Source organism: Talpa europaea (genome assembly GCF_964194135.1).
Source record: "Talpa europaea genome assembly, chromosome: 2".
NCBI lineage: Eukaryota > Metazoa > Chordata > Mammalia > Eulipotyphla > Talpidae > Talpa > Talpa europaea.
The window spans coordinates 67755056-67780097 of NC_140068.1; the positions used below are offsets into that span (position 1 = coordinate 67755056).

General features: G+C 37.3%; 1 protein-coding gene across 1 annotated transcript in view; it reads right to left on the reverse strand.

The window, feature by feature from the left end:
- The window catches only part of CD109 (CD109 molecule), a gene marked incomplete at both ends in the record, with an annotated part of 123047 nt that overhangs the window by 61052 nt on the left and 36953 nt on the right, over positions 1 to 25042 (reverse strand). Inside the window, 6 exons of the mRNA XM_084258676.1 lie at positions 319 to 543; positions 2456 to 2565; positions 3266 to 3410; positions 3678 to 3774; positions 12516 to 12600; positions 15070 to 15109. Of these exons, the coding sequence (XP_084114802.1) occupies positions 319 to 543; positions 2456 to 2565; positions 3266 to 3410; positions 3678 to 3774; positions 12516 to 12600; positions 15070 to 15109 (702 nt within the window). The remainder of the gene's footprint in view (positions 1 to 318; positions 544 to 2455; positions 2566 to 3265; positions 3411 to 3677; positions 3775 to 12515; positions 12601 to 15069; positions 15110 to 25042) is intronic.

Consider the following 25042-nt stretch of genomic DNA (forward strand, 5'->3'; position numbering starts at 1 on the left):
AGCAAAAACACTGTGAGCACACAAGAAAAAAAAATTCCTCTTTCATCTCAGCTTCTGCCAAAATACAATTTCAAATGATTGAAACTCAATATAGACTGAGAATTAGAGGAACTTCATCATATCTTTAGATTGTTATAATTTACTGTCATATCTACTGTCATTTAATTTACTGTCCTATTACTCCTAATTTGCCTCCATTTTTAAAATTAGAAACATGTTCACTTCCCGCACACTTTGACCTCCAACACACTAGGTGCCCACCACAAGATTACAACTTTAACCCTGTTGTTGAAGTGACATAATGATGGGAAGCAGCACCTTCAATAGTAGCTCACTGGAATCTTCCAGGACTGGAAATTCAACCTTAAAGATTCCATTCTGGGGGACAGTATAATTTATGATCTGGAGAGTTTCTACTTCCTGATTTCTACTGCTCCATCCGTTCCAGTAGTCGGTATCATTTCTCTTTACCACCGTAAGGACGACATTATTACTTCTTTCTTCAGGAGTGAGTAGATTGCCATCAGTGCGAATTACTTTCACCTAATTATCAAAACATGAGGATTTAAAAACAGGTAACTAGAGAAGTAAAGGATTTAAATTCAGTTAATTTCCCTCTGTGCTATTCCCATGAAACTGAACTCTCAAAAATTATTGGTGTTATCCAAACATTGAGGTCATGTGTTCTTTTTCTAGGAGACATCCAACACTACCAACCACTTCTTTTTATTAATGTTTTCTTTTCCCTTCCACAGCTCTACATCAACCTCCATTACTTCAGACTCCTCTTTCTGTTTCCTCTCAGCATCCTTTTTGACCCCTCTTCCTTCTTCCTAAATGTGCGAATTTGTCAAGACCATTTATCTGTTTTCTTTGTTCCTCAAAGATCTCAGCACTTCTGCTATTATCCTTACCTAGCTCGGGAGCTCACACTCAACATCTCCAACCTGCTGCAAGAAACTTCTTGGCTCTATATCCTGTCGTCTCAACTTCTGTCCATCTACATGTGAGCTACCATGTCACGTTTCCTACCACAAATTTTGCCAGAGCTGACACCTCTAAATATTCCCTCCCTCTTCCTACCTCCCAAATCCAATGTGCATCAAGTCCTGTACTACTCTCTCTTTTCCTCTCCACTCCCACATCCTCCACCACAAGAGCCCTCATTGCCTCACACCTGAACTGCTCTCAGTCTCCCCACACAGCACTGACCCATGTCTCAGGAAGGAATTTATCAGACTGCTTTTGACATAGTCCTCCCAGGTTCACAGACTCCTGACTCCTCACTACCTAGACTATAAATTCCAAAAGTATTCTGCCTTGTATATAGCATTCACCATGCTGTCTCCCACCCCTACCCAACATTTAAAATCCCACTGATCTTTTAATAAATTAACTTAAACCTTCCCCATTCATGTAGCATCCCCTAATGATCTTCATCCCTTTTCCAAAGCCAGCTCTTCCTCCCTGAACTCTCATTCTTTCACGCTCCTCATTTAGAAGTTACCATTAGCAGTCTTGTTATTTCTTTTGGATTTTGGCAAAGGATTTTTTTTTTGGGGGGGGGGCGGAGAGAGAGGAACATTACTTAAATAACAAAAATCACTGAAATGAGAAACTAAAATTTCTCTTGATTCATTCAACAAGTTGTGATGCCTCCTTTCTTTAACCAGGGGTCAGCAAATTATAGCAGGCAGGGAAGCCAAATTCAGTCTTTTTGTAAATAAAGTTTTATTAGCTCATTGCCACCCTCTCTTGGTTACAAAATGATGGTGGCGACCTTCCCACTACAGTGGCAGCTGAGTAGTTATGACAGACACCACATGGCCCACAAAGCTGAAAATATTTGCCATCTAGCACTTTGCAGGATAAGTTTGCCAACCCCTGCTTTACAATTCCTATAGAAGTTTATTCATAACACTGATGTTATCCTGCTTTGAATATTCTGTGTATATTTTCTTGTCATTACCACAAAAACCATGAATCCAGGAAAGGAACTCAATAGGGACCAGTTCCTCCTAGCAGCATGCCTTGCACAGTGTCATATCTCACTCAATTAATAAGCAATAATTCAACATTCTCTCAAGAGATGAGAAATTTATTGATGAATTTTTAAAGCTACATCTTCTAAAACTAAAATCAGTCATAATAAAAATAAAATTGAAATCAAAACTTTTTGACTACTATATAATTTCTTTAATGAATTAATAAACCTCAATGTAGCAATTCAATAAATTTATTAAATGAATGTTGAGAGAAAATATTCTTGTTGAAAACTACTTCTTTAAAAAAAAATAGAGATCATTTGGAAACAACACTATATATGCCTAATATATCTAAAGGGGAAAGTAACCTACCAACTTTGGGCTTGAAAATCACTGAAAACAATATAGCCCTTTCTGCTTCATTAAGCTGAACTTACTGCTATAGACCATTAATAAAAATGTCAACTTACAGTGGCTGTGAAGTTGAGAGATGGCCTCAAGACTGTAGTATAATCAAAAAACTCAATAATGTAATCATGTTGCTTGAAAAATACATTGGAGCTTGCATTTCTTGAGATGCCTGTTTTGAGAATTATACTATTTAGAACACAAAACAAATATTTCACCAACAGCTTAATTCCACCAAATCTTTACACCTCCACTATACTGAGACAAGGGATTAAGATATTTGGACACATAAGCTTCATTCCCACATTTGTGTGGCCACTAAGAGAGCCATACAATTCTATTACATCCTCAATGGGCTGATCTAAGCATCATCCCCTCTCAGTGACATTTGTGCCATTAGCCAAGGCCACTGACAGAATGGTCTTTTGCTCCTTTAGGACTAATGAAAGCTGCTGAAACAGCAACAGAAAGGTCCAAGTATTTAAACTTTGTTTTATTATTAAAAGAGACAACTGTTGAGGAATAGTAAAATTTCAGAAGATATTAAGTGATTAAAAAGATTTTTTTTAAAAATGGTTAGTCCACTGACAAGGTATGCCTTCCTACGTAGTTTTCAGCTTAAAAACTAAAGACTAGAATGAAAAAAGTACAAATACCTATCACAAGTGGTTGAAGTACAAAGTAAGTTTCCTCTTCATTATGAAAATGTTCAGCAAGTTAGGCTAACTAGTAGTCATGAGTCACAATCTCAGCATTAAATAGCATCCTTGAAAAGGCATAGAAGCTCCCAAATGAACATTCTGGTTATAATAAGAAAGAAGGTAGAATGGCAGCACATAAATAGCTTTACCTTCACTTCCAAGTCTACAAACCTGTAAGTGATTCTGTGACTGTGGCTAAAATTTCTACTGGTCCAGGGGAAGAAGACACATGCATGTGTGCAGAAAACTTGTCTGAAAAATCCATTACTTTTTTCATCTCTTCATCATTAAAAGAGAAGTCTGCAGATCCATTAATCTGTTTTGTTAAGAAGTCCAATTTTATTCTTCACTTTAGCAATTCAAATTGTAGAAACAAAACTGGAACTAAGTCACAAAAAATTTACAGTGGTTCTGATTCAATTTTTATCACTATAAATGGATAAATTATCAAACATCTGATGCTGGAAAACTCAATTTTCTTTCACTCAATTTTTTGTTAATTCAGGACAAAAATCTCATTTCTAGAAGTACATATATATATACTTTTTCCCTATAATGATTACAAGATACGTGCAAAAGTTACCTTAAATTTTTTTGTAATATTTTTCTTCACCCCCCAAAAGGATAAAGGTAGAAATGTAAGTGTTACATCTCCTTTCACTGGCTTTCCATATGTATACCTGAAAAATAACCGTTTTTAATTTTCAATTTGATATTGTCAAAATAACACAATGAAAGTATTTTTTCAATGCTATACACTAGCAATAACTTAAGAGTTATATTAAGAATACATTCTTTCTACAAAAAATTTTAATTTTTAAACATTTATAGCTAGGAATATGCTTACTAAATGATATTCCTTCATTCAAAATGGAAACACTTTTAATCACAATACCTCAAAACAGAGGCCCACAAAAAAAAAAAAATCATAATTGGAAATGACAGTTTCCTACACAAAGATTTTTTAAATATTATAAAAATCTTTTATTCTCCTAGAAATCAGAACTGGCCCATTAACTGCAGGCCTCTGAAAACTTCACAGTATTGGGACATTTTTAAGTGTTAGCTAAAACTGCAATCATTTTGGCCAACTGCTGCGCGTTCCAATACTAATCAGGTAGGCTTATAGACCAAACATTCTGGAACAACAAATGTGTTCATGACTATGAAAAATTGGCTTTTTAAAGGAAATTTTAAAATAAGAATACTTTTTTATCTATAGTACCAAACTTACCTTTTTTGTGTCAAATCTCATTCTTTGCTATTTTGCACTCTGTGTATTAATTTTATCCCCTGTCATGATGAAAAAAGTCTCTCTGTGTGAAGGAGAGTCAATCTTTAATAAACCATTCTACTGCCAGAAAGCCTTTTTTTCAAATGTGTCTCCTGGATTCCTTCCATCTCTATTGGAAAATACTGAATCAAACGTCTAAGTCAACTGTGCTTTGCATCTATATAAATCTAACAGTAAATTCCTGCTTCCTGAATCCATTAGTTACACACAGAAGCAGCCCCTTGTCTGGATCAACTCAATTTAAAAGCCAATGTGAAATATAGCATATTCAAATTAAGAAGAATAAAGCAAACTCATCAGATGTAGCACCCTTCCAAATAAAAACCGTAAAGTTAGCAGAAACCCTAGTTAGCAACTTTAGGATCCAATTCATTCACTCAAAAGAAAATCCTCAAAACTAGATATTGTTTATACCTTGTTAAAGATTAAATAAATGCAGTTTAGAATATCAGAACATTTAGAATATCAGAACAGTTAGAATATCAGAACATTTATTTTAAGAGTTGTATCACATGATAGTACGGGGAGCTTGAAAACCAAGACATAGTTTAAAGAATTCTCAGACAAAAATATTTTTAATTTTGATTTAAATGTGAAGTAGACTTAGCTTCCCAAGCATCAAGCTTATGATAATAATTGTGAAACAAAATACTAACAGTTATTGTCCTAAATAGAATCTGGAAGCATTTGGGATAAACTATTCAGAAAATAACGGCATGACAACATTTAAAAAAACAAATCAAAGATATTCTCAGATAGAATGATTAATAAAACAAGAATTTTCTTCAGAAAATTACCACAGCACAAAACGTTTACAAAATGATACCTAAAAATTGAATCTATCAGTATAAGTCAAATTTCTCCCCACCTTTTTTTCCCAAGTCATTTCCTGTAATATAAATATGTTGATTTATCAATTAATGAATATGCTGGAGTAAACCTTAAATATTATTTTTAAAATACTACTGTCCCAGGAGCTATGGAAGTAATGAGACAGATGCTATGTCACTTCTTTATAATCCTCTAGCACCCCCTGTGGTTAGTGGGAGTCATTTATTTTAATAAGGTGGGAATAGTAAGCAGATGTTCACATAAAAGCTAATAAAGAAATGCAAATTTTTATTCATCTCAGTAAAAGATTTCAAAACTAAAGAAGACAATTAACCTTTTCTGGAAAATTCCCTGCAAGGCTCTGCACATTAGATGGGACAGACAGCCACTATCATAGAGCAACCTAAGTGGTTTATCAGCCACTCAAAGAAATTACTATTATGAAATTGATATTTTTAAAACCATTTCTATAACTCAGTAACAACTATCCAAATGTTAAGACAACAGAATTTATCTTTCAAAATATACCAAAGAACAACTGGGATCCACGTACCACTGTCTACCCCTAATTTGGTGAAAAGACCAAGCCTATTGCCCATACAATTCAATTTTGTTCACTCCAAATAAAAGGCTTTTGATTGGGTATGAAAACCTCTGCTGTGCCATACATATATAGCCTGGAGCTGATCTCAGGAATCACATTGTTTATCTTATTCTTTCATTAAGTATTTATTGGATACCTACTCCAAGGTTCAATAGATCCAGACTCATTCTCAAAGAAGTAGTACTAGTGAATAGCCGCACTGTATGACTGGCACTTAAATCCATGTGGCTAGCCCCATTTCTGTCTTGAAAGTCAGACTCTCAGGTCTCACTGCCCACTAGATATCTCCTACTTAGAGAATACACAGCAGATACTTTAAACACTTTGTCTTCTGGTATAAGGATAGAGGGTGGGGGCAAGTAACTAAGTCTTGACATTGCTATGTAAAAGACTAATGGTCAGAAAAAGCATTTTTGCCTTCTTGGAAGCACAAGTGAAATTTGGGAGTCGAATTTGTAAAAGCTGAGAAGGGACTGAGTGAGATGCTTTAAAAGACATGAACTCAAAAAGAATGCTGTAAAATATACCAAGGAATTTGAAGTTTTCCCTCAAGGCAACGGTCTGAAAACTTTCATGTGAAAGATCCATAAAAACAGATTTGCCTTTTAGTCAAAACAAACTCTAGACAGAGTATAAAGAAAAGATCTGAAGAAGTTAAACTGGAGTCAGAAAAAACTTAAGAAACTATAACAGTTAAGGAGAAAAAAGATGGTATCGGTCTAATCAAGGAAATAGTAATGGAGAAACATGGATGAGAGATATTGGGGAGACAGAAACCATAGCAGTGTTTACTGGTTAGGTATGGGGATTGAGGGAATGGGAAGCTGACTTAGGCAATGAAATAGATGGTGGTGGACAGTGAAATAGATGGTCCCTCAAGATAGGAACAAGGACAGGTTTGGGAGAAGATAAAGTGTTTAAAGTACTGTGGATTCTCTAAGTAGGAGATACCTAATGGGCAGTGAGACCTGAGGTTCTGACTCTCAAGACAGAAATTGGGCTAGCAATATGGATTTAAGTGTCATCCAATTATACTGGCAAATGTCCTGACCATGAAGAAGAAAGTTCTGATTAAATGTATAAAGAAAGAATAAAGCCATAGATGAAGACCTGAGGAACAAGAATTTTAAATACGTACAAAAAGAGTTGCCTGCAAAGAGTCTCAAGAGTTTGAAAGGAATAGCCAAAGGGAAATGAGAGATGTCCAAGGCTGCAAAAGAGAGAAAAATTGTAAAAGCCTCAAAAAATATCCATAAGATGAAGAAAGAAGGAGGCCTTTGTGCCCATGGTGAAGGGCAGGTAGGAGGGGCCTGAATGGCAGGTGAAGACGTGGAAAATGCAACTCATCTTGGCTGGGAAGAGGCAAGAGATAGGACAGTAGCTGGAAGGAGGCATGGAAGTCAAGTGAGAGTTTGTGAAATCAGAAATCTAGCTTGAAGGGGTATGAGGAGCATTAGAAGCAAGCTCTATACACATAGACTCATTCGGATCTGCAGAGATGGATAGCTTCAGGTATCACTGTACTTATAAATAACAAGTCAAGGGACTGGGGGCCAAGAAAGATCTCTTTGTTGGATATACTGCCCAATGGTGGCTTTGAAAAGAGAAATGGAAAACTGCTGCTAGAGGAACCTGTTTATTCTCAGCATCTAGATTATGTCAAGACTTAAAGCAATGTAATTTATAGTTTTTTGGATTCCCTTGCCCCACTTTTACCCGTCTTAGTTTGATTTTTATGCCACAAAAATATAATTATACTACGTATCTATAAATAATTAATTTGGGTTTTTGCATATTATTTATGTGTCATTGCCAAAAAATCCTCTTTCAAAAGTGCAACTCAAAATGTGCTGAATGGGGTATCCAACTTTTTGTCTTCATAGTAACATATTTTCAGAATAAGTTACAACATACATGAAAGTAGATCATTAGCCTGCCTTCCATGGAGTCTAACAGTACTTATTAGATGACTGAAAAATGATTATAAAGGCAGAAGAGACTGTTGGGTTCCAGATAAAGCATTGCCATGTCATGAGCCCATAGCGTGCAAGATGTTGGCAACCAGCCAGTGAACTGGAGGCATGTGCCTCCTGATTTGTTTTTTCTTTCTTTCACACTGATCATTATGACTCAATATGGTTACTAACATCTTTCTACTCCCATACATTCTCTGACTACCTAGCCCTCCCCCTTTGATCTAAAAGAGTTTTGCCCCACAGTGGTGGCTTGATCCCAAATCTGCATATGACAACATATTATCTGCTCCTAACATGCCTTGACTAGGACCAAAATTATTGAACACTGCAGAGAAATCCAGGACTGCCTTTGCAGTTGCCTTCTCAGAACAGAACATTTTAAGAATGAACTCAGTGGTTCTCAGCTCGGGGCAGTATCACCCCAGTATATATTTGGGAAGTGTTACTTTTGGCACTATTTGATTGGGTGATAGCCAGGGATGCAAATGACCTGCAATGATTAAGATTGTTTATCAGGGCCTTCCCTGGTGGCACAGGCAGTTGAACACAGCGCTGTGAAGCTGTCCACAGCCTCTACAGTGCCGGGTTCGATCCCGGCCAGCTGGTGAGAATCCCACTCTCCTGTCTTGCCCACTGCTCCCCTCAGCAGTGTATTTCAGTCAGTCTGCCTGTTCTGTTCCCCACTCTGTCTCTGGTGAATCCTCTTACCCTCCCGTGCATCTGGCCTGTACCCTGGCTCTTGTACGCATGAATAAATAAATCTTAAAAAAAAAAGATTGTTTATCACTACAAAGTTTTGTTTCACCCTTAATGACAATAGTACCTCTGCTGAGAAGGTTAGATTTAAGGTCATAGCACTGTGTTGGAGAAATTTCTTGGTAAGATTCCTATCTTCTAGTGGTAAATATACACAATGGAATGCTATTCAGCAATCAAAAAAGATAAACCCATGCCATTTTCAGCAATATGGATGGAGCTAGAAGGAATTATGCTCAGTGAAATAAGTCAGAAGGAAGAAAAATATCGGATGGTTTCACATATAGGAGGAATATAGGGGAACCAAATAAGACATCAGGGGAAAAAAAAATAATAGCAATACAAAACACAACAAAACAAAAACAAACAGACAATTATAAACCAGAGACATACTGCAAGGAAGGAGGAGGCAGAGGGATCAGAAGGAGAGAGGGAGGAGCATAGGGAACTGAGGTGATGGTGCAAGGGTGCATTGGTGAAGGAAACTCTATGGGGACTACACCTAAGGGGGTGTGAGGACGCAAATATTGTTTAAAAATGAACAATGATGTAAAAAAATTTTTAAAAGTTAATAAAAAAATCAGTGGGGAAAAAAAGAAAAAAGTGAGAGTTTGTTCTTTTTAATGTTAGAAATGTTTAAACACTGAGTGAAGATGTCACTGAAGAACATAAGATTAAAGATACCAAAATGGAAAAGTCAAGACACAGGTGAGAGAGGATATGAGATTAGAACTTTCCTAACAGGAGACAGTAGCCAACGGTCAAGTGGAGGGATTAGGTGTTGAAGGTGTTGAGGGAGGAGAGCTATTGCTTTCATTGTGACAAACACAGAATCATCATCATCATTCCTAACTTTTCTAGGACAAAGTATTTAAAAAATAGGTTTATGCCAATTTTAATTTTTTAAAGACTGATAAAAGACCCTTCAGAACAAAACATTCCCCTTAATCTGTTGTCAAGTGGTATATTATATTCTCATTCTAAATAAAAACACACCTTCCTGAAACTGTACTGGTAGGCTCAGAACTGCTGGGTGTCAGGCGGAGGGGAAATGTTTACTCACAACCCTCTGGAGGAAAGTCCTATGCCATAGTGCTAATGATTCACACAAAGGGTTTGCCTTCCCCTGGAACAGAACTACCTTCCTTTGCCACGACCACAGATATCATCCCCAGGCAACTGAAGCCTGGAGGAAGGAGAATTAATAGGAATGGACTTAGAGTGGACTACTCTAAACCAGAACTAAATGAACCTGAGAACTTTAAATGACAGCAAGGAAACTCTGTCCACAACAGACAAACAAAACATGATGGCCTTTTTGATATGTCCGTGTCACATCACTAGGTTGAAGTCCTCAGTCACACACTCAGACACTCATCTAGGTGTTGTGGTCAAGGTATTTTTTAGACATGATTAAAGTCCATAATCAGTTGTCTTTACATAAAGAAAATTATCTCAGAGTAATCTGGATGGACCTGATTTAATCACTTGAAAGAACTTAAAAGCAGAAGTGAGACTTCTAAAGAGGATGAAACTCATTGTCAAAAAAGTAAGAAGTAACAAATGTTGGCCAGGATATGTAGAAAAAGGAACTCCTGTGTATACTGTTGGAAAAAATATGCAGCCACTACGGAAAATAGTATGGAGGTTCCTCAAAAATTTAAAAATAGAACTACATGTGATCCACTAACCCCAATCTTCATAGCTTTATTCACAACAGCCAAGATACGGAAGCAACCTAAGATGTGGTATATAGAATCATGCCTTGTATAAGGATGGGGACATCTTCTGAGAAATGTGTCTTTATACAAATGTCATACAGTGTACTTACATAATCCTAGATGGTCGAGTCCACTTAACACTTAGGCTCTATCCTATAGCCTATTGAAATCGCCTTCATGTCTGTGGTCCACTGTGACCAAAATATCAGTAAGTGATGACTATACATGCAATATTCAGTAACAAAAAAGAATGAAACCTTGCCAACTACAACAACATGGAGGGGCCTTGAGGGAAATATGCTAAATGAAATAAGTCAGATACAAAAAGACAAATGCCATAGGATCTCATCCATATATAGAATCTTAAAAATAAAAAACAACCTCAAAGAACAAATTAGTAGTTGTCAGAAGTGGAGAGTGATGGATAAAATGGGTGAAAGGAACCAAAAGATGCAAACTTAGAGTTATCAAATAAATAAATCATAAATATGTAATACATAGCATGGTAACTATAGTTAATAATACCGTAATCATATTTGAAGGATTCTAAGAGAGTAGATTGTAAACATTTTCACCACAAGAAAAATATTTTGTAACTATGTTTGGTGATGGATGTTACCAGATTTATTGTAGTAATCATCTCACAATATACACAAATAATGAATTATTGTGTCATATATGAGAAATTAACATGTTATATCTCAGCTCTACCTCAATAAAAAATATTTTTTAAAAAAAGAGGAAGAAATTTTGCAAATAAACAGCATCTTCAGTCCATGTTTAAGAGCCCAGTCCATCCTCCCCTACAGCCTGCCTATGGATTTTGGACTTGCTGAGCCAGCCCCACAATCATATAAGCCAAACTCCCTGCAAGAGGTTCTTAATACATATCTTTCACTAATTCTACTTGTGTGGTTGAATCTTGACTGATGCACATATTAATGATAAGAATATAATGTGGTAAACACTGAAGAAATGCCAGGGGCTGATCACAACTATCAGTATATCAAACTGGCTCAACAAATTGAGAACTCAGATGAAACTACCAGGATTCTTACTGGGTTAGGAGAGCAGAAAGGGTCAATGGTATAGCTTTAGGGGTCCACATCCCCCAAAATTGTACATAAAATTTTAGGGAAACACACCAGAGTCTAGGGACCTGTTATCTAATAATATTAAATCCCTGGCACTTCCTGTAAACCAAAATAAGGTACTCACACTCAAACCTAATCCATGAGAACAGTGATGGTTTCTGTGGATTTGTACTCACTAAGTTTTACAAGCGTTAGTCAAAGCACTTAAAAAAAAAAAAAAACCCAGACAGAATGTTTCTTGGGCAAAGATCAAGGACAGGATAATAATTATTTAAAATCTAAAGCAGGAGTTCTCAGAACATTTTGGTCTGTGGACTGCTTCTGCAAGCGACTCACTGCCCATCTCCTGCCATTGCTACAAGCCAGGAGAAAAACATCATGATGAGACCCAGGTTTTATCAGTGAGATGAGACCCAGGTTTTATCAGATATTACAAATAAATTATGAAACTAAGTTTCATAAATCAAAGAACAGATACATCAAAAAATAGAAGTTATAGGAGATCAATACTCAAATATCTTGAGGGCAAGCAGTCTGAACTTTTAAGGACTGCTGGTCTGGACTCTAAGGCTGCTTTTTCCCTCCGCAAAACAAAACCCTATGATGTCTTGAGCCAGTGAATCAAACTCTAGGGAGTTACTCACTATACATCTGTTGCTCAGAGTGAGTTGGAAGTCTCTGTTTACATATGCTGAAATGGATGAACACGGATTACTTAGTCATCTGATAATTTCAGCAGGAAAGCCAAACCTCACCAAGATTTAATCTCCGTTAACAGAGAGGGAAAAAATAGGATTTAAGAAGAGGTAAATAACCTGCAATCTGTGTCGGTCAAATGAGGAATAAAAAAGATGCAACTCTTTTTTTAATCTGACACAATCTACAATTTAAATCTCTTGATTAGTCTTGAAACAACACTAGTCTGCAGAACATAATTCAAGACTGGGTTAGTCTGGAAGCAGAGAGGTGTATGCAAAGACCTGTGTAGACATGTCTCATACTTATTTATTATAGATATTTGTTTCCTGCCCACTGCGGTATTTTAATAAGCAGAATATTGTGCTAATGTTCTGAAGCGCATAAAGAGCCCTTTGTCCTACAGGTTAATAACAGTTTATAGTCATAAAAAGAAAAATGATACTTACTTTGCTGTGACAGTACCATTTAAACTCTTAGACTTCAAAGAACAATATAATGGTGTCTGCAAAACAACTTCAAATTTTGGTAATACTGGAAAAGAAAAGCAAGGATAAATATTTTAAAGAATCTATTTTAGAATCATACTCAGTTTAAAAAGAACAGAATTGCTCTAAAAGAGTTGACAATGGGGACAATTCAAACTTAGATTCATTAGAACAGAAATATCCATTAACACACAGAAGAAAAGCACTTTACTTCACCTAAAATTAGTTGCCGGTGACTAGACAGCCACAGTGGGGGCCAGTTGCTGTGAACTCTGGTGTTGGAGGAAGCTTCTCAGTGGCAGAATCTAAATTGTACCCAGAACCCTAAATGCCAGAACATCTGAACACTAAAAGCAAGCTTTTATCCAGCTCTCACCCACTAGTGTGGCCTTACCACTGGATAAAATACTTCAATATTACTTAGTAAACCGACGCTTCTAGAACAGACCCTTCCCTAGGACTTTTCTTGAATTTCATTACTTTCAGCACCACCTGGAGACCCAAGACTCTCACTCCACTGTGTGGTATCAAACCCTGCCTTTGAGATGATCAAAGGAAAATCTGGAGACAGTCTAATGTAATGGATTGCTATGAAGAGAAAGTTGTAGAGTAGGATTTCAAGTTAACCAAGATACACCACAAAGCAATGATGCTTTTCAGTGTGTGGCACTAAAAGACAATTCCAAAATTAGAAACTCTTACTTTGACCAGTTTTCTTTAATTAAAATATGAAATATTTTATAAATGGGAACACTATTTGATAGAAATCACTCCAGCAGCATTAAAAAAAAAAATGTAGTTTCCTTCCAGTAGATAGAAATATTATTTCTCTAACCTCACTGACCAAAAAAAAAAAAAAAGGGGGGCAAGTCTCATTTCTAGGTATCTCATCATTCAAATGACACAAAAATATCAAGGCCATGGGCCAAGGATACAGGGCAGACCTCCAGTGTAAGGCCCTCAGGTTGCCAAGACACTCCTCAGCCCTAGGTCAGTCTAGCTCTGGAGGACCAAAAGAGACAAATGGGTAAACTCTGGCCTCCTCCAAAGTTCTCAGAAGGTAGGAGCCACTCAAAGGTGAATTTCCTCAGGACAAGGAAATTCAAATACCCCCTTCCCAAAGTTGGCCACCTATTCCACTCCACCATCTGCAGTAATCCCGTCCAATTACATACAGCTATCCAACACCACCTCCATTTGACACAAAATAGCCTTAAAAACCATGGCTACCTCTGAGTTATTCTTCTACATCAGCACTGTCCAAAAGGAAAAAATGTCAACCACATGTGTAAAATGGAAATTGGTAGCAGCCACATTTAAAACATAAAAAGTAAAATTAACTTTTGTAACATTTAACTTAACCCATGTATCTAAAATATTGTCATTTCAACATTAATGAATACAAATATTACTATTAATGAGCTTTTTTCTTTTTTGTGTACTAAGTATTCAAAATCTGCTATGTATTTTACATTCAGAGAACATCTCCATGTGGACTAGTCACATGTCTCAAGGACTCAATATCTGCACATGTTGTGTGAACCCTGCACGTGTTGAGTGAACTGAACTTCCAGATCAGGGGTAAGTGATGACCAACATGAGCTAAGCACGTTTTCACATTGTTAACTGATTGGAAAAAATCAAAAGAAGAATATTTCATGATATTTCAAAATTAAATGAAATTCAAATTTCCATGTCCAAGTTTCACGTAACATTTTATTGGATCACAACTCCATTCACTTGTGTAATGTCTACAGCTGCTTCCTGCTACAATGGCAAAGTTGAGTAGTTATGACAGAGATGTATATCCATGGAAACTAAAATATTACTATCTGGCCCTGTCTAAAAAAAAAAAAAATTGCTGATCACTGTTCTAGTTCATGAGACTAGATCATGAGACTTCAATGTGATAATGCTGCATGACTGAGCCACAAAGGTGCAAGCAAGCGACTTCCCAGAATTGCCACTGCCTGAGTCAGACACAATCTCAAAAACTGACACAAATCAAATGAAAAAGTCATGTACAACTTCAAAATCACTATTCGAATTATAATACTGAATCTTGAATTTTCACTGTCCTCTCCAACAATTAACAAAATAGTTGGGTCACATTGTTTTATCTGTGTTTGCAGCTGTGTGACATTACAAATGTAGCATCTGCAAGAAGAGAACTTACCCACCTTCAAGGCTGGCTTTACTACTGCCAACCAAATGAAAATTATGAAAAATAACTGATATATGTTTTTTTAATACAAAAATTTAAATGGTATGATAACAAGAAAGGAGAAAACAGGAAAATTGTACATAGGAAATAGATGAGCATAATGGGACTACCATTTTCCCTCTTTATTCTTTGTAATGATATCTTTCACTTTTACAAAAGGAAAAATGTTTAGGCGTGGAAGAAACACCTGACCCACTGTGATTTATACTTAACAAATCTATTGAAAATTTCTCTTTGTGGTAAGTAATAAATGTGTTTTTTTTCTTTCAAGATAAATTAAAGAACTCTTACCATATTCTGAAACCTGAAATGACTGATAATATGTCTGGTCCTATTGAGAGGAAGAAAAAAAAGACAAAAATTATATATATATATATATATGAGTTCTTATTGAATTATTTTGCTTGCTTATATAATGTATACATTATTTTGCTTGCCTGCATTGAAAATATTTAGAAAATTTGTTTTTAATTACATTTAATGATTTAATGAACAAAAGTTTAATTTAGGAATTTTGTTTTTAGTCATTTGCAACACAAAGCCTGTGAGATTTCATGAGCTTTTCTTTTTTTTTTTTTAAATAGAGGCATGTTTTATTTATTTATTTGTTTGTTTGTTTGTTTGTTTATACAAGCACTGGGTACAGTCAGAAGCACGGGAGGGTGAGAGAATTCACCAGAGCCAGAGCAGGGAGCAGAGCAGGCAGAAGGACCGAAGCACACTGCTGAGGGGAGCAGCGGGCGGCAGGAGAGGTCTGCGCGCCATGTGGGACCCTCCTCCGGTGGCTGGGGAGCAGCCGGGGATCGAACCGGCGCCGCAGAGGCCGCGGGCTGCTTCGCAACCCAGCGCTCAACCGCTGCACCACTGGGGAGGCCCTTCATGAGTTTTTCTTGCTCATTTCAAACATAAAAAAGTGACCTGTCTCTATAATTTATTGCCAGTCATTCAAACTGTTTAATCTGATGTGTATCATTTGTAAAACGAGAACTAGATTAACTTGGATACTTTAGAAATTTAGAGATCGAGGATAACACATTTGTCAAAAAAAAACAGGAAATGACTTCAAATTTGTTTTAATATCACTTTAAAAAAAACAGTGGAGCAAATCAAATCACACATAATTCAAATATTGATAATCGAGGATACAAAATCATCTTGTACCAACATCCTCTACTTTCCTAGTTCCTTGAATTATTTTCTAGTGTAAATCCTTCAGTCAATTCTAAATATAAATCATTAATAACTTATTGTTTTCTAATATCTCAAATTTGTCTATTCTAAATCATAAAATTATGTTAAATAGAACCTCTTCAAAATAGTTAAATAATTATACTAATGTAATTTTTATTATCAATCTGATTCCCTGTTTTTCAAATCAAATAGCTGTAGCTACAAAATATTAGTTTTTAAAAAACAGTCCTTGGTTAATCTAAAGTAACTGTATGCCAAGTCATTATTTATTCCTAAAAAGATAAATATTGTAGTTCATATTTTAAAAAAATTAATTACTGACATAACTCACAAAATACTTATCTAAAATGAGCCTTCAATGTTGTCATTTAAAATAGATCCCAAAGAAACTGTTAGTTAAGGTCTCTAAGAATCTCCACATTTGTGATTTCTATCTTAAATTGTCTTCACATATAGAGGAATGTTTAAGTTTGATGTGTTTGATTCATTTATAACTTCTAATTTGCCATCCTCAAAACCAAGTCAAGAAGTAATCAACTTGCATTAATTACCTGTCTCACTGAAAAACTAAGAATTCTAGTCTGAAAATAAGTTTTTGCCTAATTACTGACACCAGCAGTGATTAAGGTGAAATAAGTAATCTGACAGTGATGATGTCTCTGTTAAGTTCACAGAGCAAACACTGAGTGAATACTATATGCAAAACACCGTATAAGTTTCTGTAAAAATAAATTACAGTCCTCAGGTTTAGAGAGTTAGTCAAGAGATGGAGATAACATACTCAAGAGCAAAATCACAAGAGTGAAAACATTCTAGGATCTCAATGTATCTTACTCTTCGTGTTTGATTTACTTTCATCTCTACCCATCTTCCAATAATTAGTACAAATCTTACTGCTTCCCTGAGTTCCCAATCTAAAGTAATCATGGAAAACTGAAGAAAAAGCTTCTGTCAATTTTACCTGAACTGAACTAACTCTGAACAAAAAAGGGGATAAAAAGAAACCCAGGGCTTTTGTAGGGAGTACAAGTTTCTTTACTAAACTATATTCTTTCAGTTTCAAAGAGAAAATCTGCTTCTAAATGAGATTTTATATTTATTCTAGCTCAGCAAATGCAGTTGTACTCATTCACTCTGCCAGCAAGAGAAGAGGATAAAACCTAAAAACTTAAATACTGGGGCAGCATTTCTCCTAAGCAAACATCTTTTCATGATGAGTTAGGCATCACTCATCAACAACTTCTGAGCTCTTCTTTCCCCAATATGGCTACTACTATTCGGGAAAAGCTCTCCCTTAGACAATCTGCTCTTCAGCACATATACTCACTGTCACTTTGTATTACATGTAAGCCTGTCTCATCGCATCTTCTAAACTACTTCTAAAGCAGAAATGTTTGAAAAGAGCCATCAGTAGCCATTCAGAGCTATCTGTAATTTCTTTACCCCTTTCTCTTAAGTCAAAAGTTCATTGTAGTAGTGAATGTTTTGGAAATCAAGCAAACAAAAGGTGAGAGAGAAAAGACACCACTTTGACTACCTTCCTAGAAAATATGATGGGAGTAGGAAGCAAATTGGAGACATGTAAATAACCAAAACTAACTACTCCATGTACAAAATTTTCCTTCTCCAACCATGAAGCCATCCAACTCTTGAGAGGGTTTTTTTTTTCAATAAACTTAAAGCAATACAGCACACTATTTTTTATTTTAAAATGCCAGTCAGCATCTTTCAACTCAAATATTTGCACATTTATGTTCATTTATGGTTATTTCAATTTCCTAAAAGTCAACTTTAGCACTGATCTCCAATATCTGGGTTTAATTTTTATATAAGAATTAAGAAAGGCACTGAATTTTTTAAATCCACACATAACAAAATGTTAAAATGGAATTATTTTAGACTCAGTTTTGGCTCTGTCACCCAAGACAACAGATGCCAACTACATTCACATTCCAAAGTCAGGTGCATAACTAGAATGCAAGACTTGCAAAAGAGGTTTCCAAAAACTGATTCTGCAACTAAAACAAAAGGATCAATATGAAAATAACAAGAAAGGAATTTTAGGAATAGTTCTGAGATGCCTAGTGTAACACACATACACACCCCACAGTCAGGGATCAGGTAGGAGCTGTGTGTCCCTCACCTCAAGCCTAGAAAAGGGGCTCCCAAAGGACAATGGATACACTTGCTGGGAATGTCCTCAAGTTGCCATTGGGCAGGCAATTGACACACATCAACAAATTAACTAGCAAACACTGCCACTGACCTACTACGAGAGTGTGCTGTGTAACAGGTATTCTGTGCCTCCTGAGTTTCAAGGAGCAAAGAAAGCATGAGCACATTCCCTCAATTAGACATGTAAAAAAAAAGCCAGACAAGCCTGGCTGTCTTCTGTGCTAAGACAACCTCAGGAGATGGAAGCTGAAGGTGTACCATGACTGCCCGTGAGCTGCCAGGGGAAGAGACAGATTCAAAAGCATCCTCATCAAAAGACACTTTGGAAAAAAAAATAAAAGACACTTTGGGGCCTCCCAGATAGAGCAGGGGTTAAAGTCTCAGCACTATCAAGCTATCACCAGCCACTGCAGCACAAGTTTGATCCCTGGCCTCGGAGCTGACTGACATGGCGCAGCAGACCTCTCCTGTCACGCCACTGCTCCCCTCAACAGTGCATTTCAGTCAATCCTCCTATTCTGCTCCCCACTCTGTCTCTGGTGAATCTTCTCAATCCCTGCACCTCAGGCCTACACCCCAGTTCTTGCATGCATAAATAAATAAAAATAAATCTTTAGGGGGAAAAAAGACACTTTGGATAAAGGACCAAACAGCAATGGCAGGTGAGCTCCAAAGAGCCACCAAAGAGTTCTAAAAAAGCAAAGGAGCTAGTTTTAATACCTGCCAAGCCTAGAGAGCTCTGATACTAGATGACAACAGTACTAAGTTGAACCACATTAAATTGCCATTTTTTGTAGGATGAATATTGGCAAATCATATGACTCATCTCTACACGTCAAATAAGAATTTTTTACTGCTCACCTACCTCTCTTCAAGTTGATTCTAGAGGACTCCCATGTGGCCTAGGACATACCAAAGAAGACTCAAGCAGAGAGAAAGGGGCACTTTATTTTATTAGACTGTACATACTAGTAACAGAACATAAACTGTTCCATGCTTATTTCCAAAAAATAACCAGAAAAATGGTGGGATTCGTCCTATATTTCATAGAAGGATTAGGAAAGAATTGGCCCCAAAAAATAGGACTAAATGGCAAAAGAATAAATATTGTGGTTTTTCATTGCACCTGTTGAGTAATACAGGTTAAACCTCACACTTCCACACAAAAAGAGCACACCAAACTGCACAACTGTCCATGTTAAGAACAAATGGGGATGCAGAGGGTAACCACATTTCTGACTCATAAGACATTTCCTACCCAAACAGCTATGTTTAGAGTGCTAGACCAATCCACAAAAGTTTACTTAATCCATATGTGAACATACTAAAATGTTCTGGGAAAATCCACCTCCCTGGTCTAACAGACAACAGAACAAAGTCACAAAGAAACAATGCAAAATCCACTGCCCTCGAGGAAAGGCAGCTTTTCAACCCCACTCATGACCAAAGAGTCAAATAAAGATTTAAAGAATGTATACCCAACCTCTGCATCTCCACAGTGTATTCTTTAGAAAGGAAGAGATTTATTTTTTAAAAAATAATAATAATAACAATACAAAACACAAAACAAAAACAGACAAATATAAACCAGAGACATACTGCAGGGGAGGAGGAGGGAGAGGGATCAGAGGGAGGAAGGGAGGAGCACAGGGGACTGTGGTGATGGTGCACAGGTGCATTGGTGAAGGAAATTCTATGGGCACTACACCTGGTGGGGGAGAGGGAGGGGAAAAAAAGCATTGTTAAAAATGAACAATGATGCAAAAAAAATATTTTAAAAAAAGAAGAGATTTATATCCCTGCATTGCCTTCCTCTGAGCTTAGCAGCAACAAATCTTCAGGTTAAAACAACTTAGAACCACCTGTCAAGAACCATTAAATTCTTAATGTGAATGACTCATTGTTTCTACTTATATGAACTAAATTCAAACTTGTGTTTGTTGGAACAGTTCTCACAGTAAAATCTGTCAGACCGCTTCCCAGCTTTGAATCCTCACTTTGATTATCTAACACCCTTTGTCTAATTATCCTTGAGACTTTATTTCCAGTTAACACATATGAATGAAACTATATGGTAGTTTTAGATACCATTAGATACCATTTAATTACTCATCACTCATCTTCTCCTCCCCTCCCTCCCAATCCCTGTCTGTCTGTCTGTCTGTCTGTCTTCCTCCCCACCCTTTTCTCCTTTCTGAACCCCGCCACTCCCCTTCCCCTCACTGTCTCCTGGTCTTTCCAAGCCCCTTCCTCTCTTTCTGTTGATTTGGGTGACTCTTCTTCTTAGCTGCTGAATGTAGTGATTTCTGACAGATCAATCCAAACACTGCCTGTTCATCCCTCACCCCCAAACTGACTTCCATAGAGCTTCTATGGGTGATTCTCCCAAAGACCACCCTTGAAATCCCAGAATCACTTTGTTAAAAGACAAACTTCAGCATAATGAATTTTTTTGAGTTTTTTATTTGAGCAAAAATCTATGCAAATAAGGCAGCACCAAACCAGAAGTGGTCAGGAGCAGTGCAAGAATAGGAGTTGGTGAGTAACTTTTATAGAGAAAAGGAAGATGGAAAGTGAGGAAGTGGTTGATTGGCTATAGTGGAAAATCTAGTCGGTGGTGTGTGATTGGTTGTCCTTAGTGTTTTTATTTCATAGCCTTGAGACAGGTAAAGGCATAGATTTTGGTTTGCTTACATAAACCTCCACCGCACTAGAGCTCCTCAGTCTAATGTCTCCTGATCTAACTAATTTAGTACCTTTTACTCCTCTTTCTCCTTTGCCCCAATCATTATGCATTCAATAAACCTAATGATTCTTCCTTTGAAATGTCTCTTGATTTCATCCATTTCTTTTCAGATTTTGTTGCTCCCTGAGAGCAGTTCCTTATTAACCTGAGGGTGGGCTACACAGGAGGTAGTCAGACGTTTTGAACAATCCTACCCCTCTAGCTAGTATCTGTTCCTCTGAGAGGCTTCAGTTCCTCTCCCACTAGTCAGTCCACATGCTAAGATCTTTTGGAAAATACTACTTTAATCACCTTAAACTACTGCCTAAAAATCAAACAAGAAATGGTGATGATTTTTGTTTATGAGATTATCAAAAGTACATCACTCTTTCTACTGTGTAATGTTTGAGTATTTCTACATTGAGCATGAATACTTTTATAAGCAGATGAAAATAAAGCATAATTTTATAATGAAATTCATTCAAATACACTTTTGCATCCTTTGTCCTCAGAAATCTTGAGAGTTATTAATCGAATTCAAAGCAAAGTAAGTTTTCAGAGCTCCCTAATACCTACAAAATGAAATCTAAGACTTTAGCCTGATATCCACCACCTGCCACCACAACTTCACCCACAAACTCTTCCAACTGCCTCTTCGACTACTACTCTCTACAAGCCCACCACTCTAAGAAAGTTCCTGCTTTCCAATTCCAGCTCTGTCACCTAGCTCAGAGCCTCACCCCACTTCCATCTGCACCGATCCTCAGCTAAGTCCTACGTGGTCCACCTAGTTGAAGCATGGAAATAGAAAAGTGCAAAGAGGCTCACAAATCCAAACTCCACAACCAACACCTCCTTCCCTTTCTCACTACACATTGAAGTAAGAACTCAAGGTCTTTTCCAAAATAAGCTGTATTTTTTTAAGCAGAGGTTAGCAAAAGTATTTTGGAAACCGTATCCACATTCCAGAGAGGAAGCCACTGCTTTCTGACATGTCACAGTCTGCTCCATGCTTTCTGTTCAGCTGTCATCACAACTGGGGGTGGGGGTAGTGAAGGGGGGGCTACCAGATGCTACTGGTAGATGCCTCAAGAACAGAACTGTCCAAACAAAGATTGTGCTCCTCGACAAAAGACTAAGGGCTCCAGACAAACTTGACAGCAGAAGCACAGGGACCCAAGCAACAGCTGGGCCAGAATGATAAGGGGTATCTGAAAGCTTATGCAAAGTGGTGGGGTGCTGGCAACCCTTACTTAACCTTTCGACAATAACTAATTCAAAAATAGTGTAGAGTTGACTGTTATGAACAAAGGAACAATTCAATGCTGACTGCTTCTGAATTACATGATAATTTGATACTCACAATATATTATATCGAGCTCCTAAGAGTGCTGTCAAGCTTTAGGGCTGTTGAGTTTTCTACCTTCCAGTTCTGGTCCCCACCTCAACAATGGCTTCCGAATGAGACAAGAGGTGAGAAACTGCCCTCACTTACAGACAATGACCCCACAAGAATATGTAGCTCAGTGGCTCCCAAGTTGATCATGTATCTGAATCACCAGAGAAATTGTTGTAAAAACATGAATTGGCCCAAAAATCCAATTTTACAACTCTAGGGTTCCAGACTGCACTGGTCACCTAAAGAGATAAATAGTGCAGACTCTCACCCCTAGGGAGATTTCAAAGAATACATCACAGGGTCTGCTCCCAGTTCATACAATTTCTACTATCCGACACTGCCTCTCAGTGGAAAAAATAAAAACTAAAGATTCCTGGCTTTTGGCATCTAGGAGCACTTCTCAAAACGTGATCCATAAAAATCAACAGAATTTCCAGGAATGCTTATTTAAAATGCAGATTCCTAGGTCCCGCAATATTGATTTGTGAGTTGAAGGTGGGGCCTGGACTACAGGTGCTGAACAGGGTCCCCAGTCAGCTGGCTCGGAGGCTGCTGATGTTTGAGAACCACTGTAATTTCTCACGCTGGGGTCTAAACGCAGCTGTATGAGCTTCTCTGGAAGGAAAGACAGGTGTCTATGTGCTACTGAGGAAAGAGGGATGCCATTATCAAATAAGCAGGACTCAGAGAGCCTACTCTTCCTTCAGGTTCTCAGAAGAACTCATGCACCAAGGTTCGGGTGACCCTAGAACTCCAAGCTATGGGCAGCACACAGAGAGGGAAGGGGCTGGTGCAGCCAGATCCTTCTGGATTCAGGGACATTATTAGCCTTTCTTTTCAAGAACCTCTAAAACTGCCATATACTAACTTGGAATACAATTTTTAAATCACAGATGCAAAAACATTTGCAACAAAGTGTAGTATAGACATGAACAGAACACTATTGTACAGCCTTAAAAAAAAGGAAATTCTGACACACACTGCTGGATGAACCTTGAGGACATGTGCTAAGTGAGATAAGCCAGTCACGGAAAGTCAAAACCTGCACGGTTCCACTTACACTGAGGCACTTAGAGTCATGAAAGTCATAGAGACAGAAAGCAAACGGGAGTGACCAAGGGTTAGGGGTTAGGGGCAAGGGGGAATGGGTGCACAGAGTTTCCATTTTGCATGATGAAGAGTCTTGGAGGTTGGTGGCAGGGATGGCTGCAGAGCAATGGGGATGTATTTGATACCACTGAGCTAATACTTGAAAAAAAAGTTAACACAGTAAATCTCATGTTATCTATATTTTACCATAAACAAAAATGAGGAAATGAAACATATGCAATTATTTGGGAAAAGCAAAAATACCAGTCAAAAGATAGACACCCAGAGATAAGAGAAGTCCTGCAAAAAATGAAAACACAATGTTTAACTTTTAAAGCAAGTTATCTTCCCAATGTATATTTGTAAGTTGACTGTAATACCAGAGTGCATCCCCACTTGATCTGTATATACCTGAAGTATGTAAAACAGCCCTAAAAAACACACTTCATTGAGATGCTACAGTTGAAATAAATCTCTTCCTGAGAAGACAGCTTGATGCTCCAGGAAGTTAAGGGAGAAATGAAGGGAAAGAGCTGGGAGAGGGCAAAGGTATGGTGATTTTGCAGAGAATTGCAATCCCCAGAGCAGCAAAGAAAATTCACTGCAAAAAGAAAAGGAGCTTGATAACAAGCTTGAATGTTGTGCAGGAGTCAAGAAAAAAAAAAGAGGAAGGTTGGGTCTTGGGGGGGGGTTGCTTTTCTTTATATTTCTTTGATTATACTGACCTCTGGTGGCCCAAAAATGAATCCTTTTTTTTTGTTTTTGTTTTTGTTTTTTTTTTTTTTTAAATAAATTTTATTGTTATATTCCCCATACAATTGCAGCCCCCCCATTCTGACCCCAATCCCTCCCCTCCCGCCCCCCCTAAAAGTGTCTCTGGTTCATAGTTTTTTGTTGATTTTGATTTTCACTATCTTATAGTTATTCATTTTCCTGGTCCCTTATTTAAGTTTTCTAGATTCCTGCTATGAGTGAGACCATACGGTATTTTTCTTTTTCTTTTTGGCTTATTTCGCTGAGCATGATCCCTTCCAGCGCCATCCATGTTGCTGCAAATTGCATGTGTTTATCTTTTTTGAATGCTGAGTAATATTCCAGGCATATGAAAAAATGTTCAACATCACTTGTCATCAGGGAAATGCAAATCAAAACTACCATGAGATACCATCTTACACCAGTGAGAATGGCACATATTAAAAAAACTAGCAACAACAAATGTTGGCGAGGGTGTGGAGAAAAAGGAACTCTTCTGCACTGTTGGTGGGAGTGCAAACTGGTCCAACCACTGTGGAAAGCTGTGTGGAGATTTCTGGACCTACTAAACATAGAGCTTCCATATGATCCAGCAATTCCACTCCTAGGTATTTACCCAAAGGACACAGAAACATCAATTCCAAAGAACACCTGCACCCCTATGTTTATAGCAGCATTGTTTACAATAGCTAAGCTTTGGAAACAACCCAAATGCCCAAAAATAGATGACTGGATCAAGAAGATGTTTTTGTTTTTTTTTTTTAAAGGGCCTTGCTTTTCCTTAGTTATGTGCCTTAACACTGTATCACCTGGAGACCTCCTATCACAACGTATACATATATCAAACCATCTCCTTGTACACTTTAAACACCCTACAATTTTTTTAGCAGTTATCCTCAATAAATCGGGGAGCAGGAGGGAGGGAGCTGTAT